The 16,980-nt window shown below is 42.9% G+C and overlaps 1 protein-coding gene across 2 annotated transcripts in view; it reads right to left on the bottom strand.

The window, feature by feature from the left end:
- Nucleotides 1-16,980, bottom strand: part of adgrf3a (adhesion G protein-coupled receptor F3a) — a 65,556-nt gene that overhangs the window by 12,988 nt on the left and 35,588 nt on the right. For both annotated transcript variants that reach the window (XM_059645630.1, XM_048531415.1), the window contains exons 10-13: nucleotides 15,769-15,975; nucleotides 13,272-13,430; nucleotides 9,501-9,706; nucleotides 7,478-7,660 (exon numbers count right to left, since the gene is read on the bottom strand). In XM_059645630.1, the coding sequence (XP_059501613.1) occupies nucleotides 7,478-7,660; nucleotides 9,501-9,706; nucleotides 13,272-13,430; nucleotides 15,769-15,975 (755 nt within the window). The remainder of the gene's footprint in view (nucleotides 1-7,477; nucleotides 7,661-9,500; nucleotides 9,707-13,271; nucleotides 13,431-15,768; nucleotides 15,976-16,980) is intronic.

Genomic DNA, 16,980 nt, shown 5'->3' with positions numbered 1-16,980 from the left:
CAATACTAACGATTGAAACACTCTGGTTTTTAATCCTCTGTCAGCACAGTACATTTTCACGTAAGACCATCTGCAGAGTAAAATTTCTCCTACTGATTACCACCAGCAAGTTTCAATCCTTGTCTCATAATGGTCCTTTTATAACTCCATGGGAGCAACCCCAATTACAGTTTTATACATTGTATTTGAATGTATTGTCAATTAGTTCCAAGTTCAGACAATCCAATAGTATGCCCTACCAAAGAATAACAGAATGATAGAGCACAGTAAATGGTGGAAGAAGCCAAGGAACTGGGCCTGCCGGAAATCAGAAACAAAATCAGAAATTGCTGGAGAAACTCAGCAGGCCTGGTAGCATCTGTGCAGTGAAAGTAGAGTTAATGTTTGTGGTCCAGCAACCCCTCTTCAGAACTGAAGAACTATGCACACCTTGAAAGGGTACTACACTGAGTTCTGAAGAAGGGTCACTGCACCTGATATATTTACAGAAAAAAGGGCATTTGGCCCATTATACTTTTGATTCAAAGTAGTCTGACTCTTTCCGCTAACTTTTTTTTCTTCCTTGTGTCCAGGTAAGGAGTAAATTGTCTCTCCTATGTTTAACACCTTCCTTCACTACAAAGGTGTAAGTTCTTTCCCATCAGATCATATTTTTCTCCAATTTTTAAAGAAATCCAGTCGATTGTTTTATAAGCAATGATAAGACAATTAAGAGATAACAGGATGTAGAGCTGGATGAACACAGCAGGCCAGGCAGCATCAGAGGAGTGGGAAAGCTAATGTTTCAGGTCTAGACCCTTCTTCAGAAATGGTTATTTCTGAGGCCATGTGCCCTTTTCCAGCAGGCCCAGTTCCTTGGTTTCTCTTGCCCTTTACTGTGCTCTATCATTCTGTTATTCTTTGATATGGTTATTTCTGAAGAAGATCCAGGCCCGAAACATCAGCTTTCCTGTTCCTCTGATTCTGCCTGGCCTGCTGTGTCCATCCAGCTCTACACCTTGTTAACTGAGACTCCATCATCGGCAGTTCCTACTATCTCTGAATAAGACAATTAACATGACTTTATTCAATGAGAGAAAGAACAATGTCATTAACTATGAAAGCCAAGAAAAAATGTGTTGTCAAACACATAGTTTTCATACAAGCTTGCATACAAAGTTAAAAGGGGATAGTGCCCCATTTGAAGGAAGATAACATATAGTTTGCTAAGAATCCTTTCATTCTCCTTAAGATGTAATATTTCAACCTGAGGCTGAAGTTGATTAGCTGGTTTCTTGAATTGAGTTTGTCACAGTGAATATTGCAGTTATTAAAATTCTCAGATTCTCAATGACTTTTTTAGTATAGCTGTTTCTGTGAGGACTGGGTGATGACATATTTTAGAGAGAGAGAGAGAGAGAGAGAGAGAGAGAGAGAGAGAGAGACAGACACAATCAAGATTTCAGCTTCTTTTCAAGTATCTGCTAACACCTCCATTGAAATACTGCTTCCAGTTAATATTTCTGAGAAATTACTTTGGGACAGTGCGATAGCTGAAGGCTAGCTGGACTTCAGGCAGGCACTACGACTGGCTTTATCATTGGAAAACGCAGCAAAGTGGACCGTATGAGTTGCAGGACATTCTGATGGAAGTGGACACCCTTGCCAGGCTGGCTGAGCTTGGGGAACACCAGTCGGGTGAAAGCATTTCCATAGCCTCACTTAGGACATATCCTGAACAGAGGGACACTAGGTCAGCCCACAGCAAAACCCCAAAACAAAGCCAAGCCCCGGCCAAATGGTTAAAATTTTCTTCAGGATCTGGGCCAGCAAGTGACTGTAGTTGATAATGGTATGCAGACTTCTGCAAAAGAATCCTACTGGGCTTACTAAGAGGTCTCATGGGGTGGTATCCAGGAGTGTGCACACCCTGGAAATTCCACCTACAGCTGGTTCGGAACAGTGGAATATCTTAGCAACATCCAAATCAGAACCAATCAAAACGAACATCTGATTAAATGGCCATCGGGTTCTAATGGAGGTCTGTACCAGTGTGGTCATTTCAGTGATTGCAGATTCACTTTGAAGTCCAGCTAGGCTTCAGCTATCGCATTGTCCCAAAGTAATTTCTCAGAAATATAAACTGGAAGCAGTATTTCAATGGAGGTGTTAGCAGATACTTGAAAAGAAGCTGAAATCTCGATTGTCTCTCTCTCTCTCTCTGTTCTGGTCAGCTCATTACAGAAAAGATGCAGAAGCTTGGAAAAGGTGCAGAGGAGATTTACCAGGATGTTGCCTGGAATGGAGGGAAGGTCTTACGAGGAAAGGTTCTGAGAGCTAGCGCTTTTCTCTTTAGAACAACAAAGGATGAGAGGTGACTTTATAGAGATGTACAAAATGATCGTAGGTGTAGATAGAGTGGACAGCCAGAGACTTTTGCCTAAAGTGGAGGTAACTATTATGAGGGCGCATAGTTTTAAAGTGAATGGAGTTAGATATAGGGGAGACGTCAGAGGTAGGCTCTTTAATCAGAGTGTGGTAGTGGCGTAGAATGCATTGCTGGAGAGGGTAGTGGAGTCGGTCTCTTTAGGGGTGTTTAAGCGGCTATTAAATAGGCACATGGATGATAGTATAAGGTAGGTGGGGAGGTTAGATAGACCTTAGGTTTACGGTAAAAGTTCGCCACAACATTGTGGGCCAAAGGGCCTGTACTGTGCTGTACTGTTCTCTGTTCTATGTTCTAGAACCAGTCAGATTCACTCTGGACTCCAACCCTTAAGTTTGCATAAGACCTTGGGTAGACTGAGAGCCTGCACTGGGGAACCTTTACAGATTAAGGGTACAGCTTCGGTTCTGGTCTCTTGTGAGCTGCAGCTGCTTCATTTATCCATGATGGTGGTAAAAGGCACAGACCCAAGCCTGATGGTGTGAAATTGGAAGAGAGAGATTCACCTCGATTGGTTCCGGTTCGAAAGTCCTAATTAAATGCCCGGAAGTCTCTCAGGAAGGTCTAGGGACTATCGAAGGACCAAAGGGCACCTTGAAACCACAATTCTGAAAGGCCCGCCCAGTGCCATTTACTTTACGGGCAAAAAGTAGAGGCAGAAATCAGCAGGCTGGAAAGCGAAGGGATCATCAAACCAGCCCAGTTTGCAGAATGGGCAGCACCAGACGTACGGATTGTGAAGCCTGACGGGTTGGTTTGCCTTTGTGGGGATTTTAAACAAATGGTAAACCACTTTTTGAGGCTGGATAAATGCCCAATCCCTTGCGTAGAGGACTCATATGCAAAACTGGCAGAGAGGCTATCTTTCACAAAGCCCGACATGACCCGTGCACACTTACACTTTGCAGTGAGGTGAGGATTCCCAAAAGTACGTTACAATTAATACCCATAAGGACTTGCACCAACTTTTGAAGCTACCATTTGGGGGGGCGTCATCAGCCTGTCCAATTTTTCAGCAGACCGTGGAGAACATTTTGGATGGTCTACCCCATGTCGCCACTTATCTAGGTGACCCGCTAATAACAGGAAATACTAATAAGGAGCACTTAGAGAACTTGGGCACAGTCCCTAAATATTTATCCCAGACGGGCATATACCTAGAAGGGAGAAATGTGTATTCCAGGCACCCCTAAGTGACCTACTTGGGTTACACGGCCAACACAACCAGATTACATTCATTGAAAGATAAAGTGAGCACCATCAAAGGTACCCTGGTTCCCACTTTTGCATCGGAGCTTCGGTCTTTCCTGGGGCTGGTGAGTTATTATGGAAAGTTCATACATAATCTGGCCTCCATCCTGGCACTTTGCATCAACCCCTAAAAAAAAAGGGTCAGCCTTGGAAACGATTGAGTAGCCAAGCCATAGCTTTCAGGGAAGTGAAGAAACAGTTACCATCCTCGAAGGCGTTGGCAACACTATGATCCCAAGTGTGACCTGGTATAGACACGCAACGTGTCCCCGTACAGCATTGGGGAAGTATTTGCTCATATGTGGCCCAATGGAGATGAACGCCCAATAACGTTTGCATCCAGGGCTTTGGCTAATGCAGAGCATAACTGTGCTCAGATAGAGAAGGAAGGTTTGGTTGCCATGTTGCAAGTCAAGAAATTCCAGCAATACCTTAAAGGAAGTAATAATGAGACCATAAACCCTGACAGGTCTACTTAAAGAGGACAAGGCAGTACTGTCCATAGCTTCAGGCTCAATTCAGCAGTGAGTCCTAATACTAAGTGCATATAATTGCAAGTTGGTACACTGTCTGGGGTGCCAAGAAACCAAAGTCAACGCATTGAGTCACCACCTGCTGGCAGATACACCACCAGTGGCATCGCCCCTAGAAGACCCCATAATGGTTTTAAATCTTCTGGATGCACTTCCAATCACAGCTGACAACATTAGGCTTTGGACGCAAGAAGGTCCAATCCTGGCAAAACTGAAATAGCTGGTGGTGTTGGGGGGAAACCAAAGAATCATCACTACCAGAAATGAAACCTTTTAGGACCCAGAGAGACCAGAACACGGTAGAGGACGGCAGGTAATTACAGGGAATGAGGGTGACTGGCCTGAGCAAAGGTTGTGGCCAGGTCCTAGCTGAGCTCCACCAGGGTCATCCAGGGATTTCCAAAATGAATATGTTGGCAAGAAGCTATGTCTGGTGGTCAGGTTATATACAGATATAGCTGTGTTAGTGGGGCAGTGCTCAGAATGTCCTGGACTCAATTACAAGTCAATTATGCAGGTCCTTTCATGGACTCAATGCTCTTAGTCATTGTAGATGCCCACTCAAAAAATGACTGGAAGTGAATAATGTTCATTCATCAAACACAGGAGTGGTGATAGAAAATCTGCGTGCATCTTTTGCAATACTTCCTGAAAATATTAGTCTTAGATAACGGGGCATCATTTACCATCAGGGAACTTAAATATTTCTTAAAGTCAAATGGGATTTGGCATATAAGGACAGCTTCACACCATCCATCATCCAATGGTCTGGCAGAAGGCACACTCCAAACTTTGAAGGCAGGGTTCCAAAAACAGTCAAGAGCAGTGCTGGACATCAAACTGTCCTGGTTCCCATTTGATTGTCAGATCACCCTTCATTCAACTACAGGGATGGCACCAGCAGAGTTGCTAATGGGGAGAATACTCTACACCAGGTTATTATTCAATCTTCCCAGGCCTGGGGAGTAGCTGGGGGAGGGTGAAAAGCACCAGGAACATCAATGTCAGATGGCCGTCTCTGCCATACGAGAGATACAGTTTACTACACTGGATAAAATTTGTTGTAGGAACCACGGAAATGGCCCTGCATGGGTAAGAGGCTTGGTTGATGCAAGGCCAGGACCAGTGACATACAAAGTTTGCATAGGAGTGACAGCCCTGAACAAAAAGCTGGACTATATGGAAGGCGCAAGCTCACAAACAGTGTGGGGGAAAAATGTGCCCTGCTCCTCGGAACAGTTGGAAAGGCTTTGGAGCTCATAAGTTCTCCCTCTTCATTAGTATCAAAGAAATATCTGAATCTGAGATGGACACAATGGATCCCACACCATTGAACCCTTAGCTGTTGGAAGAAGAGAGTGAATTTCTCCTGACACTCTGGGCCAAGAGGCAAACTCCTACGCATTATATGCCACCCGTATCAGAGGCAGGATTGGAGTAGTCTGACCTGATGCTAAAACATCCCAGGAGGCCCTACAAGAAAAAGGACCCACCCATGTTCTTGGACTCAGAGAGGGAGAGATGAAGTGATGGCAACAGGCTTAGCCAGGTGGGACATCACAGAATGTAAGTACCTTGATTGGGTCTTTTATTCTGAAAGGAAACTACAGAGAGTTGTGAACACAGACCAATCCATCACACAAACCAGCCTTCCATCCACTGACCCCATCTAGACTCAGGAAAGCAACCGACATAATCCAGGACCCCTCCCACCCTGGTTATCCTCTCTTCTACCCTTTTCTGTCAGGCAGAAAATATAAAAGCTTGTATATACGTACAAAAAGGATCAAGAACAACTTCTTCCCTGCTGTTACTAGAATTCTGAATGGACTTCTCAAATTTTAGATTTAATGTTGATCTTGCTCTCTGTGCACCTTGTCTTAAGCTGTAACATTGTCTTCTTCATTCTGTTCAATTACCCTTATGTACTTTGTCTTATACGTTTGCCTGCACAACGTGCAAAACAAAACTTTTCACTGTACCTAGGTACATGCGACAATAATAAATCAAATAAATCAAATCAAAATTTGATCTAATCCGGGATCGCTGTAACAGATAAAAGGAGGAGTGTCAGACATTCTGATGCTCTAAAAGCTGGCTCTGAGGAAACTGGACCAGTGTCAAGCACTTACCAAATGTAAATAAACAGCGTGCCGGTCTCTGTGGAGGTACTTTAACTTTGGTGGCCATTTTAAAATCAGTTTGAACTGTTTTTCTCTCAACTCCAAACTACAGGGATTTTCATGAAAGCAATGAGATGTTAAAGATCAATATACCCAGAGTGACTGGAAACTAGGTTTGAGCGGCAGGTCGAGGCCACTGTTTTGTCCTATAACTACACAGTGTCAACACCATTGGTGTTCGTGGTCATCAGGATGTTGCCTAAGTAAGTGGCCGTACATCCCAGCGATTTGTGGATCATATCAAACAGCATAACCTTTGGCTGTTTGCAATAAAAAAGGTTCTAATTGTACCCAACCAGCCCATACTTATGAAGGTCACAATGCAGTAACCTACATCAGATGTTCTCCCATAATTGAACAACATCTGCTGCACTATCGTAAGTGCGTGAAGAATTCAGTTTTGATTCATCTCTTTGTTACCGCACTTGGTCAAATGTGGTTTTGATGTCAAGGACAGTCACTCTGATTTAATCAAATTCCTACATTGTGGAAGCAGACATTTGGCCCACTGAGTCCACACCAATCTTCCAAAGAGCGCCCCACCCTGACCCACCCCGTACTCTATCCCTGTAGCCCTGCATTTCCAATGGCTAACCCACCCAGACTGATATCCCTGGACATTATGGGTAATTTAGCATGGCCAATCCACCCTAAGCTGCACATCCTTGGACAATGGGAGGAAACTGGAGCGCCCAGAAGTAACCCATGTAGACACGGAGAGAATGGCAAGTTCCACACAGTCGACTGAGGGTGGAATCGAAGGTGGGTCCCTGACGCTGTGAGGTAACAGCTCTAACCACTGAGCCACCATGCCACCTGAAAACTTGAAGTTGTCCACCTCTCAAAGTGACAGCTTGCAGTAAGTCAACTGTGACCTTAATAGCGATAATTTTAATACTCACATCTCACCTCGAGAATTCATCACATGATAAAATACAACAATTCATCACAAATTATTTCTTAAATAGGCACTATAACTTAGAACATTGTCCTTTTAGTCAGATTAGCTACAAATAAAATGCAAAAGAATTTAATTGTCAAGTTAGGAGCTTTGCTTTTCTTACAAACAAAGGAAAAGTACTTACTGACATAACACTTTCATTAAATGTAGAATTTGACCTCTCTGTGGCTAAGGTCAGTGTATCCAGAATTTTAATTGTAGCAATATTATCTGGAAAAGTGTTCTCCTGCTTGTCATTAAAGTCAGTTAGGTTTTTCAATACAAATGGCAGCCCATGGAAAGTTGAATCACGTCCATTGCTTAGCTCCTGAAAGACAATTTAAACCAAATAAAATAAAATACATTCTGTACTACACATTACTAGTCAGCACCAAATGTTGGACTTTTGCTATTAACACCACTTAAGGTGTATCTCAAGGTAAGCTTTACAACAATAAGAATGATTGTGCCTTGCCAGAGATTATATTCCTGATTTACAGCAACTGGGCAAGTCAATTTCCATTTTTATTAAATGACTATTTGCCCTTTCCAAATTGTGCTTCGGTGACCAAATTCCACAGCTTTGTCCATTTTTGTGAAAACCAAGCTTTAGTAACATGTATTAGGATATCACTTATTATCCTGTGGTGTCACACACACCGGCTTCTGTCTTCGAGTCTGTAACTCCAGGAGTGGAGGCAAATAGAATCCAAACCTTACCAGTCTGGCTAGTACACCAGCCTTCTAAATTCATTCCTGAGGTGGGCTGCGAGGTGAGCTGGCAATGACACTCTTTAAAAATCTTATTATTGGTAGGTTTAGAAGGCCAACTGTGATTCTCCAGTTAGACCCCAGTTTGCCAATACAGCAGGTAGGGAGTGAGGATGAAAAAGATCAACTTTCTTGAAGCTGTTTCCAATGCTTCAGGTAAGCTACAGGTCCTTCAAGCCCAGTAGACAGGCTCCACCCAACACAAGGCCACAAGAGATGACAGCAGAAATAGGCCATTTGGCCCATTGAGTCTGCTCATTGCAATCATGTCTGATCAAGAAACTCTCAATTCCACTTTCCTGCCTTATGCCCATAACACTCAATTAAAAATCTGTCAATGTCAATCTTGAATATACTTACATAGAGCCCTGTGTGTTAAGGAATTCCACATATTTTACTCCTCATCTCTGTCTTAAATGGTTGACCTCTCACTCTAAGTTTGAACCATCATAGAATCATAGGATCCCTACAGTGTGGAAACAGGCCCTTTCGGCACAACAAGACCACACCAACCCTCAGAACATCCCACGCAGACCCATCCCCCGACAAACCCACCTAATATACTCATTCCCGAACACTATGGGCAATTTAGTATAACCAATCCACATAGCCCGCACATCTTTGGACTGTGGGAGGAAACCGGAGCACCCAGAGGAAACCCACGCAGACACAGGGAGAATGTGCAAACTCCACACAGACAGTCGCCAGAGGATGGAATCAAACCCGGGTCCCTGGCGCTGTGAAGCAACAGTGCTAACCACTAGACGGAGAAACTCTAAGGAAAACCCTCAGCATGAAAGATAACTGGGGGGAGGGGGTGATGTGGAAATGAAGCAAAGATGATGTGAGAAAAATGTTTTCACACACTGCCATTTACAAGTATTTTAAATAGCTGAAAACTACAAAGAATCAATTGTTAGTTACACTGGTGTACAGATGCCAATTTCCTAGTATGTAAAATGAAATCTAAAGTCTTTTGAAATACGTCTAAAAGAATGACTTTCTTGTTGGGGCCTCCTTAAAGGTTCACAACTAGCTGCAATTTTGCACATTGTCCTAATTAATTCAGTTGGATACAGTTGGATTTTCAGTGACAAACAAATGTGATGGCGGACAGACAATTCCCATTTCTAGCTTTATGTGCATTGTTTCTTAAACAGAGCAAAAACATCACAGAAACTCAAGTTGTATTGGACCTAACTTGAAATTACTACATCTTTTGGTTTATTTCAGTTGAAATACACTGAAATAAATGTAAACATTCCTGTCCAAGACATATGGAATTTGGTCTCAGGAACAAGACTGACTTTCAAATAAAGCCAAGAGCTGAGTCAACTATTTTCCTCATACATAAGCAAGTAAATTACATCAAAGCCCCTAGTAACAAAGAAGATTACCTGGGCCCAGAACAATAATTTGATGAGCGTTTTGCTTGTACAGTTGACAAACACTTTGCTCCATTTGCCTCCCTCATTGCAAAATCTTATTATTTTTCCAACTTTTCCTTCTTCACAGGTGTCATTGCTTTCTGCATACTGGCCAGCTGCGGTAGTTTGCCACTTATAACCTGCAATCTGTTCACCCTTGCATGATGCTTCATTCTCTGAACGGAAATTTAAAATAGAAAACAGACCATAATGGGCAATCATAGTGTCATAGATTCATAGAGCTGTACAGCATGGAAACAGACCATTTGGACCAATTTGTCCATGTCGATCAAATATCCTAAATTAGTCTAGGCCCATTTGCCAGCATTTGGCCAATCTCCCTCTAAACCCTTCCTGCTCATGCATCCATCCAGATGCCTTTTAAATATTGTAATTGTAGCTGCCTCCACCACTTCCTCTGGTGGCTCATTCCGCACATGCACCACGCCCGTGAGAAAAAGTTGCTCCTTACATTCCTCTTAATTCTAACCCCTCTCACCGTAATTCTATTCCCTCTAATTTTGGACTCTGCTACCCTGGGGAAAAGACCTTGGCTTTTCATCCTATCTATTTCCCTCGATTTTGTAAATCTGCAGGGATCTGTTCTGGGACCTCTGCTCTTAGTGATCTTTATAAATGACTTGGATGAGGAAGTCGAAGTAAGTTTGCTGATGACACGAAGGTTGGCGGAGTTGTGGACAGCATGGAGGGCTGTTGTAGGTTGCAACAGGACGTCGACAGGATGCAGAGCTGGGCAAAGAAGTGGCAGATGGAATTCAACCCAGAAAAGTGTGAAGTGATTCATTTTGGAAAGTCACATTTGAATGCAGAATACTGGGTTAATGGCAGGATTCTTGGCAGTGTGGAGGAACAGAGGGGTATTGGGGGCCACATCCATAGATCCCTCAAAGTTGCTATCAAAGTTGATAGGGTTGTACAGAAGGTATGTAATGTGTTGGCTTTCATTGGCAGGGGAATTGAGTTTAAAAGCCGTGAGGTTATGCTGCAGCTCTATAAAACATTTGTTAGACCACACTTGGAATATTGTATTCAGTTCCGGTCGCCTCATTATCGGAAGGATATGGAATCTTTAGAGAGGGTGCAGAGAAGATTTACCAGGATACTGCCTGGACTGGAGGGCAGGTCTTATGTGGAAAGGTTGAGGGAGCTAGCGCTTTTTTCATTGGAGCGAAGAAGGATGAGAGGTGACTTGATAGAGGTGCACAAGATGATGAGAGGCATAAATAGAATGGCTAGCCAGAGACTTTTTTTCCCCAGGGCTGAAATGGCTATGACGACGGGGGATAATTTTAAGGTGATTGGAGGAAGGTATAGGGGAGACGTCAGAGGTAGGTTCTTTACACAGAGACTGGTAGACATGTGGAATGCACTGCTGGCAGTGGGAGTGGAGTCAGATACATTAGGGACATTTAAGCAACTCTTGGATAGGCACATGAATGATAGTATAATGTAGGCTATGCAGGGTAGTTTGGTCTTAGTAGGATAATAGGTCAGCACAGCATTGTGTGCCAAAGGGCCCGTACCGTGCTGAACTGTTCTATGTTCTATGTTCTAATCCTCTGTAAAGTCACCGTCAGCCTCCGACGCTGCAGGGAAACTAGCCCCGGCCTGTTCAGCCTCTCCCTATAGCTCAATTTCTTTTCTTTTCTCCAAAACACATTGAAATCATTTTCTTTACCTCTTTATAAATAAATTTTATTGCATCTATGTTATTCTGTAATTGGGCTTTGCCCCTGGTGATCCTTTTGGCATCTCTTTGATCAGAATGGCCAATTCTACATCCGCTCACCATATGTTATCATACATTTGAGCAGCTATGTGTTGGTCATGCACTATGAATATTCTAATATACCTGTCATTGAACATAAGGAAGGAATTTCACCTCCCCACCTATACTCTCCTCTCCACCTATCTTCTCCTCTATCCGTCTTCGGTCCCCCTCCCCCTCTCTCCCTATTTATTTCAGAACCGTCTCCCCATCCCCATCCCCCTCTCTGATGAAGGGTCTAGGCCAGAAATGTCAGCTTTTGTGCTGCTTGGCCTGCTGTGTTCATCCAGCTCCACACTTTATCTCTGACCGGTCATAGCCCATTTACTCTGCACATAAGAAACAATGAATAGGAGATTCAAAGAGTCTCCCTATTCTAGGGACTGGCTCTGAGCTACCTGGTCAGAACCATAGAATCCCTAGGGTGTGGAAACAGGCTATTTGGCCCAATAAGTCCATACCAACCCTCTGAAGAGCATTCCACCCAGACCCATTCCCATGTCTAACCCAATTAACCTCAACATCCCTGGGCACTATGGGGAATTAAACATGGCCAATCCATCTAGCCTGCACATCTTTGGTCTGTGGGAGGAAATCAGAGCACCCAGAGGAAACGCACACAGACCCTGGGAGAATGTGCAAACTCCACACAGTCGCCTGAAGCTGGAATTGAACCCAGGTCCCTGGTGTTGTGAGGCAGTCGTGCTAACCACTGAGCCACCGTGCCCACCACCCAAGACATTTTTCCATCCCCACCCTTGTCTGCTTTCCGGAGAGACCACGCTCTCCGTGACTCCCTTGTTCGCTCCACACTGACCTCCAACCCCACCACACCCAGCACCTTTCCCTGCCACCGCAGGAAATGCTACACTTGCCCCCACACCTCCTCCCTCACCTCTATCCCAGGCCCCAAGATGACTTCCCATATTAAGCAGAGGTTCACCTGCACATCTGCCAATGTGGTATACTGCATCCACTGTACCTGGTGTGGCTTCCTCTACATTGGGGAACCAAGCGGAGGCTTGGGGACCGCTTTGCAGAACACCTCCGCTTGGTTCGCAATAAACAACTGCACCTCCCAGTCGCAGCCCAGCTCTTCCCCAACACCCACTGCATCCCAAAACCAGTCCAACCTGTCTCTGCCTCCCTAACCTGTTCTTCCTCTCACCCATCCCTTCCTCCCACCCCAAGCCGCACCTCCATCTCCTACCTACTAACCTCATCCCACCTCCTTGACCTGTCCATCTTCCCTGGGCTGACCTATCCCCTCCCTACCTCCCTACCTATACGGTCCTCTCCACCTATCTTCTTTTCTCTCCATCTTCGGTCCGCCTCCCCCTCTCTCCCTATTTATTCCAGAACCCTCACCCCATCCCCCTCTCTGACGAAGGGTCTAGGCCCAAAACATCAGCTTTTGTGCTCCTGGGATGCTGCTGGGCCTGCTGTGTTCATCCAGCCTCACATTTTATTATCCCACATACTGGTATGACTGGTTTTCTGAAGAAGAGTCACTGTACCCAAAATGTTATCTCTGCTTTGTCTCCACAGAGGCTGCCAGACCTGCTGAGTTTTGCCTGCAGTTTCTGTTTTCAGTTCTGGTCTGACTGGTTTTGTATACTTTGAAAGGACCAGCCAAATGAATGTGGAACTCAATCACCAGTATTAACAGTGTTTACTATTATTTCTCCTTTTGTGAAGCACTGAGCATCTTTGCTGATTTGGATTTCAAAGTGGCCAACTTCCAAGAGAGAAGCAGACCAAAATATGAATGTGAAATAAATTATTATTATAAATTATTAAATTATTAATATAGCAGGAGAGACTGAAGCCTTAAAGCAAACCTTCTCTGATGGTAACTGATAGTCCGGAAAAGAAATGAACAAGAGTGATTTCTTTGCTCTTCATTATTTAAGAAATATTTTATTGAATTTGGAGACAAATGCTTTACTTACCTTTTAGGACAGAAATAGTTATCATTCCAGATGTGCTTTGCTTTACCATATTTGTGAATGTACAACTGTACACAGTAGTGTTTGCAAAATTGAAATTTATTACGTATTTCCAACACTTTGTGCCATTGACAGTTGATTCCAATTCACCTGAATCTCCATCTAAAATTTTAAAAAATCCTCATTTAAAATGGAGTATTTCATGATATAAGGCTATCTGAAAACAGTCACAGTCAATATTATATCTTTGAAGCATAGTCACAGTCGAAGGTTGGAATGCTAACAATAATTATCACACAGTGAGATCTCAGAAGCAGTAATTTGGATAATGATCAGAGAGTGAGATCTCAGAAGCAGTAATTTGGATAATGATCAGAGAGTGAGATCTCAGAAGCAGTAATTTGGATAATGATCAGAGAGTCTCCTTTTCTGTGATATTGATTGAGGGATAAATATGGTCCCAGAACCAGGGATAATTCACCTTTTCCTTCTTTGAAATAATAGCATGGGAACTTTCATAATCAACCTTAGAAGGCATACAGTTATAGATCTCAAACAGAATCTGGAAAAAAATGATCTCAGAAGTGCAGCACCCGCTCAAAAGTGCTCCCAATTAATAATTCAAATGTTTGCAGCTAAAATTCTGGGAGGGGCAATTGAAGCCCTAACCTTGTGCTTCAGTGACAAAGTTGATATGAATTGAGCTACTGCTGAAATACCTAAAAAGTAAGAAAATATAATTAATATTCACACTAGTGATACACCACCACTCAATTGATGTTGATTGAACATTCCAATTCCCTGTCAGTGCCAGCTGTCATTCTCAGTCTTAGAATGCTCACAGTGTAAGGCAATTTAGCAAGACTTTTGGATGGCCATGTTAAACTTACAAGCTACAACTCAAAGCAAAGACCTTCCATCATCTGCAGCTGCCTCATTGAGAAGAAAGAGTTTGCACGTTCCTTCTTGGCCACAGAGATACACATGATTCACAGAAACAAGACAGAAGGCTGTTTAGACAATTGTCTAATTGGGGCAAGAGGAGGCGATGATCTTGTGATGTTATCGCTCGGCAATTAATCTGGATTCTGATTTGAATCTTACAATGGCAGATGGTGGAATTTGAATTCAATGAAGATATGCGTTAAGAGTCTAATGATGACCATGAAACCATTATTAGGGAGGAATAAAATCTGGTTCACTAATGTCCTTTAGGGAAGGAAATTGCTGATCTTGTAAGTGACTTCAGACCTATAGCAATGTGGCTGACTCTTAATTGTCCTTTGGATCTTGTCCTTGCTATTGGTCCTTTGGACTATTAAAGATGGACAATAAATGCTGGCCTAGTCAGCAACCACCACATCTCATTAGCTTGTAAATAATAAAAATTGCAGAACTAATGTTTTTGCTGTTTATGTTAAGATCTTTCAAAACTACCTAGTATATCTTTTGAATTTCTTTTCTTTTTTTTGATAATGTCATGTTATTTTCTTGAAAGAACCTTGGCAACCTTACGCGATCATGTTCATTGAAGAACCACTGTCGCAAAAATAAAATTTATGACTTTTCAAGCTGGGTTTCACTTGTAGATCTAGCTGGCTCAGTATTACCATCAGATCGGATAGGAACATTATGCCTGGATGGGCAGAGTCCCTTTGAAATTTCATGGCATTGGAACATAGGAAAATAGTAACAGGAGTAGGCCATTCAGCCCATCAAGCCTATTCCACCATTCAATGCGATCATGGCTGATCTGTGGCCTAAAAATATATACCAGCCTTTAGCCCATATTATGCCTCCAATTTAAAATTAACACCTGTCCAGCATCCACTGTTACAAATATCTACAACCCTTTGTATATAGGAGTGCTTCTTAAGATCTCTTCTAATTCTCAGGCTATGTCGCCTAGTTCTGGAGTTGCCATGCAGTGGAAAAATGTATCTACCTTGTCTTTTCCTGTTAATATCTTGGAAGGTATTGTAAAATCTGATGTAAAGTAAACTTGATTCTGGATGCAATCCCTGACACGCCTACTCCCGAGATCTCTTAACTTCTGAATATGTGTCCAGGATTGGCCATGTTTGAGATAGATTAGTAATTTAATCACGAAAAAGCCACTTTGAAATTGCAAACATAACTAGGTCTTGATGTAACTTTAACATGGCCTTGAAGATTTTGGAATAAATGCATTTATTCATATAAAGTAGATGGGATAAATAAAGGCAAATTTCACTTTTATGATAAAATTCACAGAAGCAATCATTCACTTCCCATTTCGAATGTATGTATTTGTCTTACATAGCAGTGATTTGGAATGAGAGGTTATAAACCTTGGCTTACTGAAAATTTTCACAGTTTAGATGTAATATTTCATAATCACAAAATAGAAGGCGTTTAACATTTTAAGTTAAGATGAGGAATCAGTATATTTCAGAAGTTCTTAATATTTATGTAATTCTTCAGGGAAACATGCATAAAACCTAAAATTATGTAGGTGCACCTGAGCTGCCTTTTGGTTCCAACGTGACAGCATAATTTTCTCCATCATCCTTGATGCAACATTTGGCAGGGATGCTCTCATTTCCTGAAACTGAGTATTGTGTTGGAATTGTTGTGATCTCCTCAGGAAGAAGGTAAATGTTTGAATCTCCACTAGCTTCATGGACAAGTGATCCACGTGCGAAATAAAAACGACAGTAGTATTTACCTACATAATGCAACATGAAACAGAAAAGCATGTTCAATAAAATGATGGAATGAATAATAGGGGCTGCTCTTTCATTAGACAGAGATGACGAGTGATGGTTTAACTTGAGAGTCGCCTTATCTCAGGTGAGGGGAGATGCTTCTGCATCCTCTGAGAGTTTATCTTCAGAAGTGGCAATGGTGGCAGAGCTGGCATTATTGACTGAGAAGGACCTGGAGGTAAAGTTGGAGAGACATTGTCTCATAACCTGCTTGGCTTGTCTGCTGGTAGCAGGAGTGGAGATGAGAAGGAATCACTCAATGCCCATACACACTCCCTTCTCTAAATACTATCTCATCTGACATCGGCAGACTAAATGAATTCTCACTTGCTTCTTCTTAAAACTCTCTCCATACAGATGCCAGTCCTTCCCTGCCGGTTTGCTTTGAAAGGAGTTAAGGTGTGAGCAGCTGGCATCATAATGCCCCTTCACCAATTTGTGGCCATCGCCTCCAATTGTGAGCATTCCTTTCCTTCAGAGATACAAAAGGACAGATGTGGTTTCTGATTGGGCACATGAAAGGTTTAGGAGCAGGAACATCTATACCAACTCCTGAACTCTCTCCATTAATTGATTTATAACCAAGTTGCCCTGCAACTGGTAGAACATTGACAGCATGAAATGGTTCTCACTCATTCAATCCACGTAGTCCATCTGCTGCTGAGGCCTGCACACTGTCCTCCCACCTGAAATCTCTCTGCATTCACACTGTTACTCAGCTTAAAGCCCCTATGAGTGTCACGTAGTAACGACTAGACAGTGCCATTTTCCATTATGCAGCTCAGCACATTCTCTCAGCCTGGAGCCATGTTTCGTGCTGACCTGCACTGCTACCTCCATCTATATCTTGTAGGCCTTTGCTGTTGCTATCTCTGGGAAATAGGTCTTCCCTACATTCCCAGATAACCTGGAGGAGAGGCCACTGCAAATCATTGCTAAAACACATGATCCATTTCCTGCAGTGA

The sequence above is a fragment of the Stegostoma tigrinum genome, chromosome 4, assembly GCF_030684315.1.
Source record: "Stegostoma tigrinum isolate sSteTig4 chromosome 4, sSteTig4.hap1, whole genome shotgun sequence".
NCBI classification, from domain to species: domain Eukaryota; kingdom Metazoa; phylum Chordata; class Chondrichthyes; order Orectolobiformes; family Stegostomatidae; genus Stegostoma; species Stegostoma tigrinum.
Note: the sequence above shows the minus strand (reverse complement) of the source record. Positions and strands in the feature narration are given on the sequence as shown.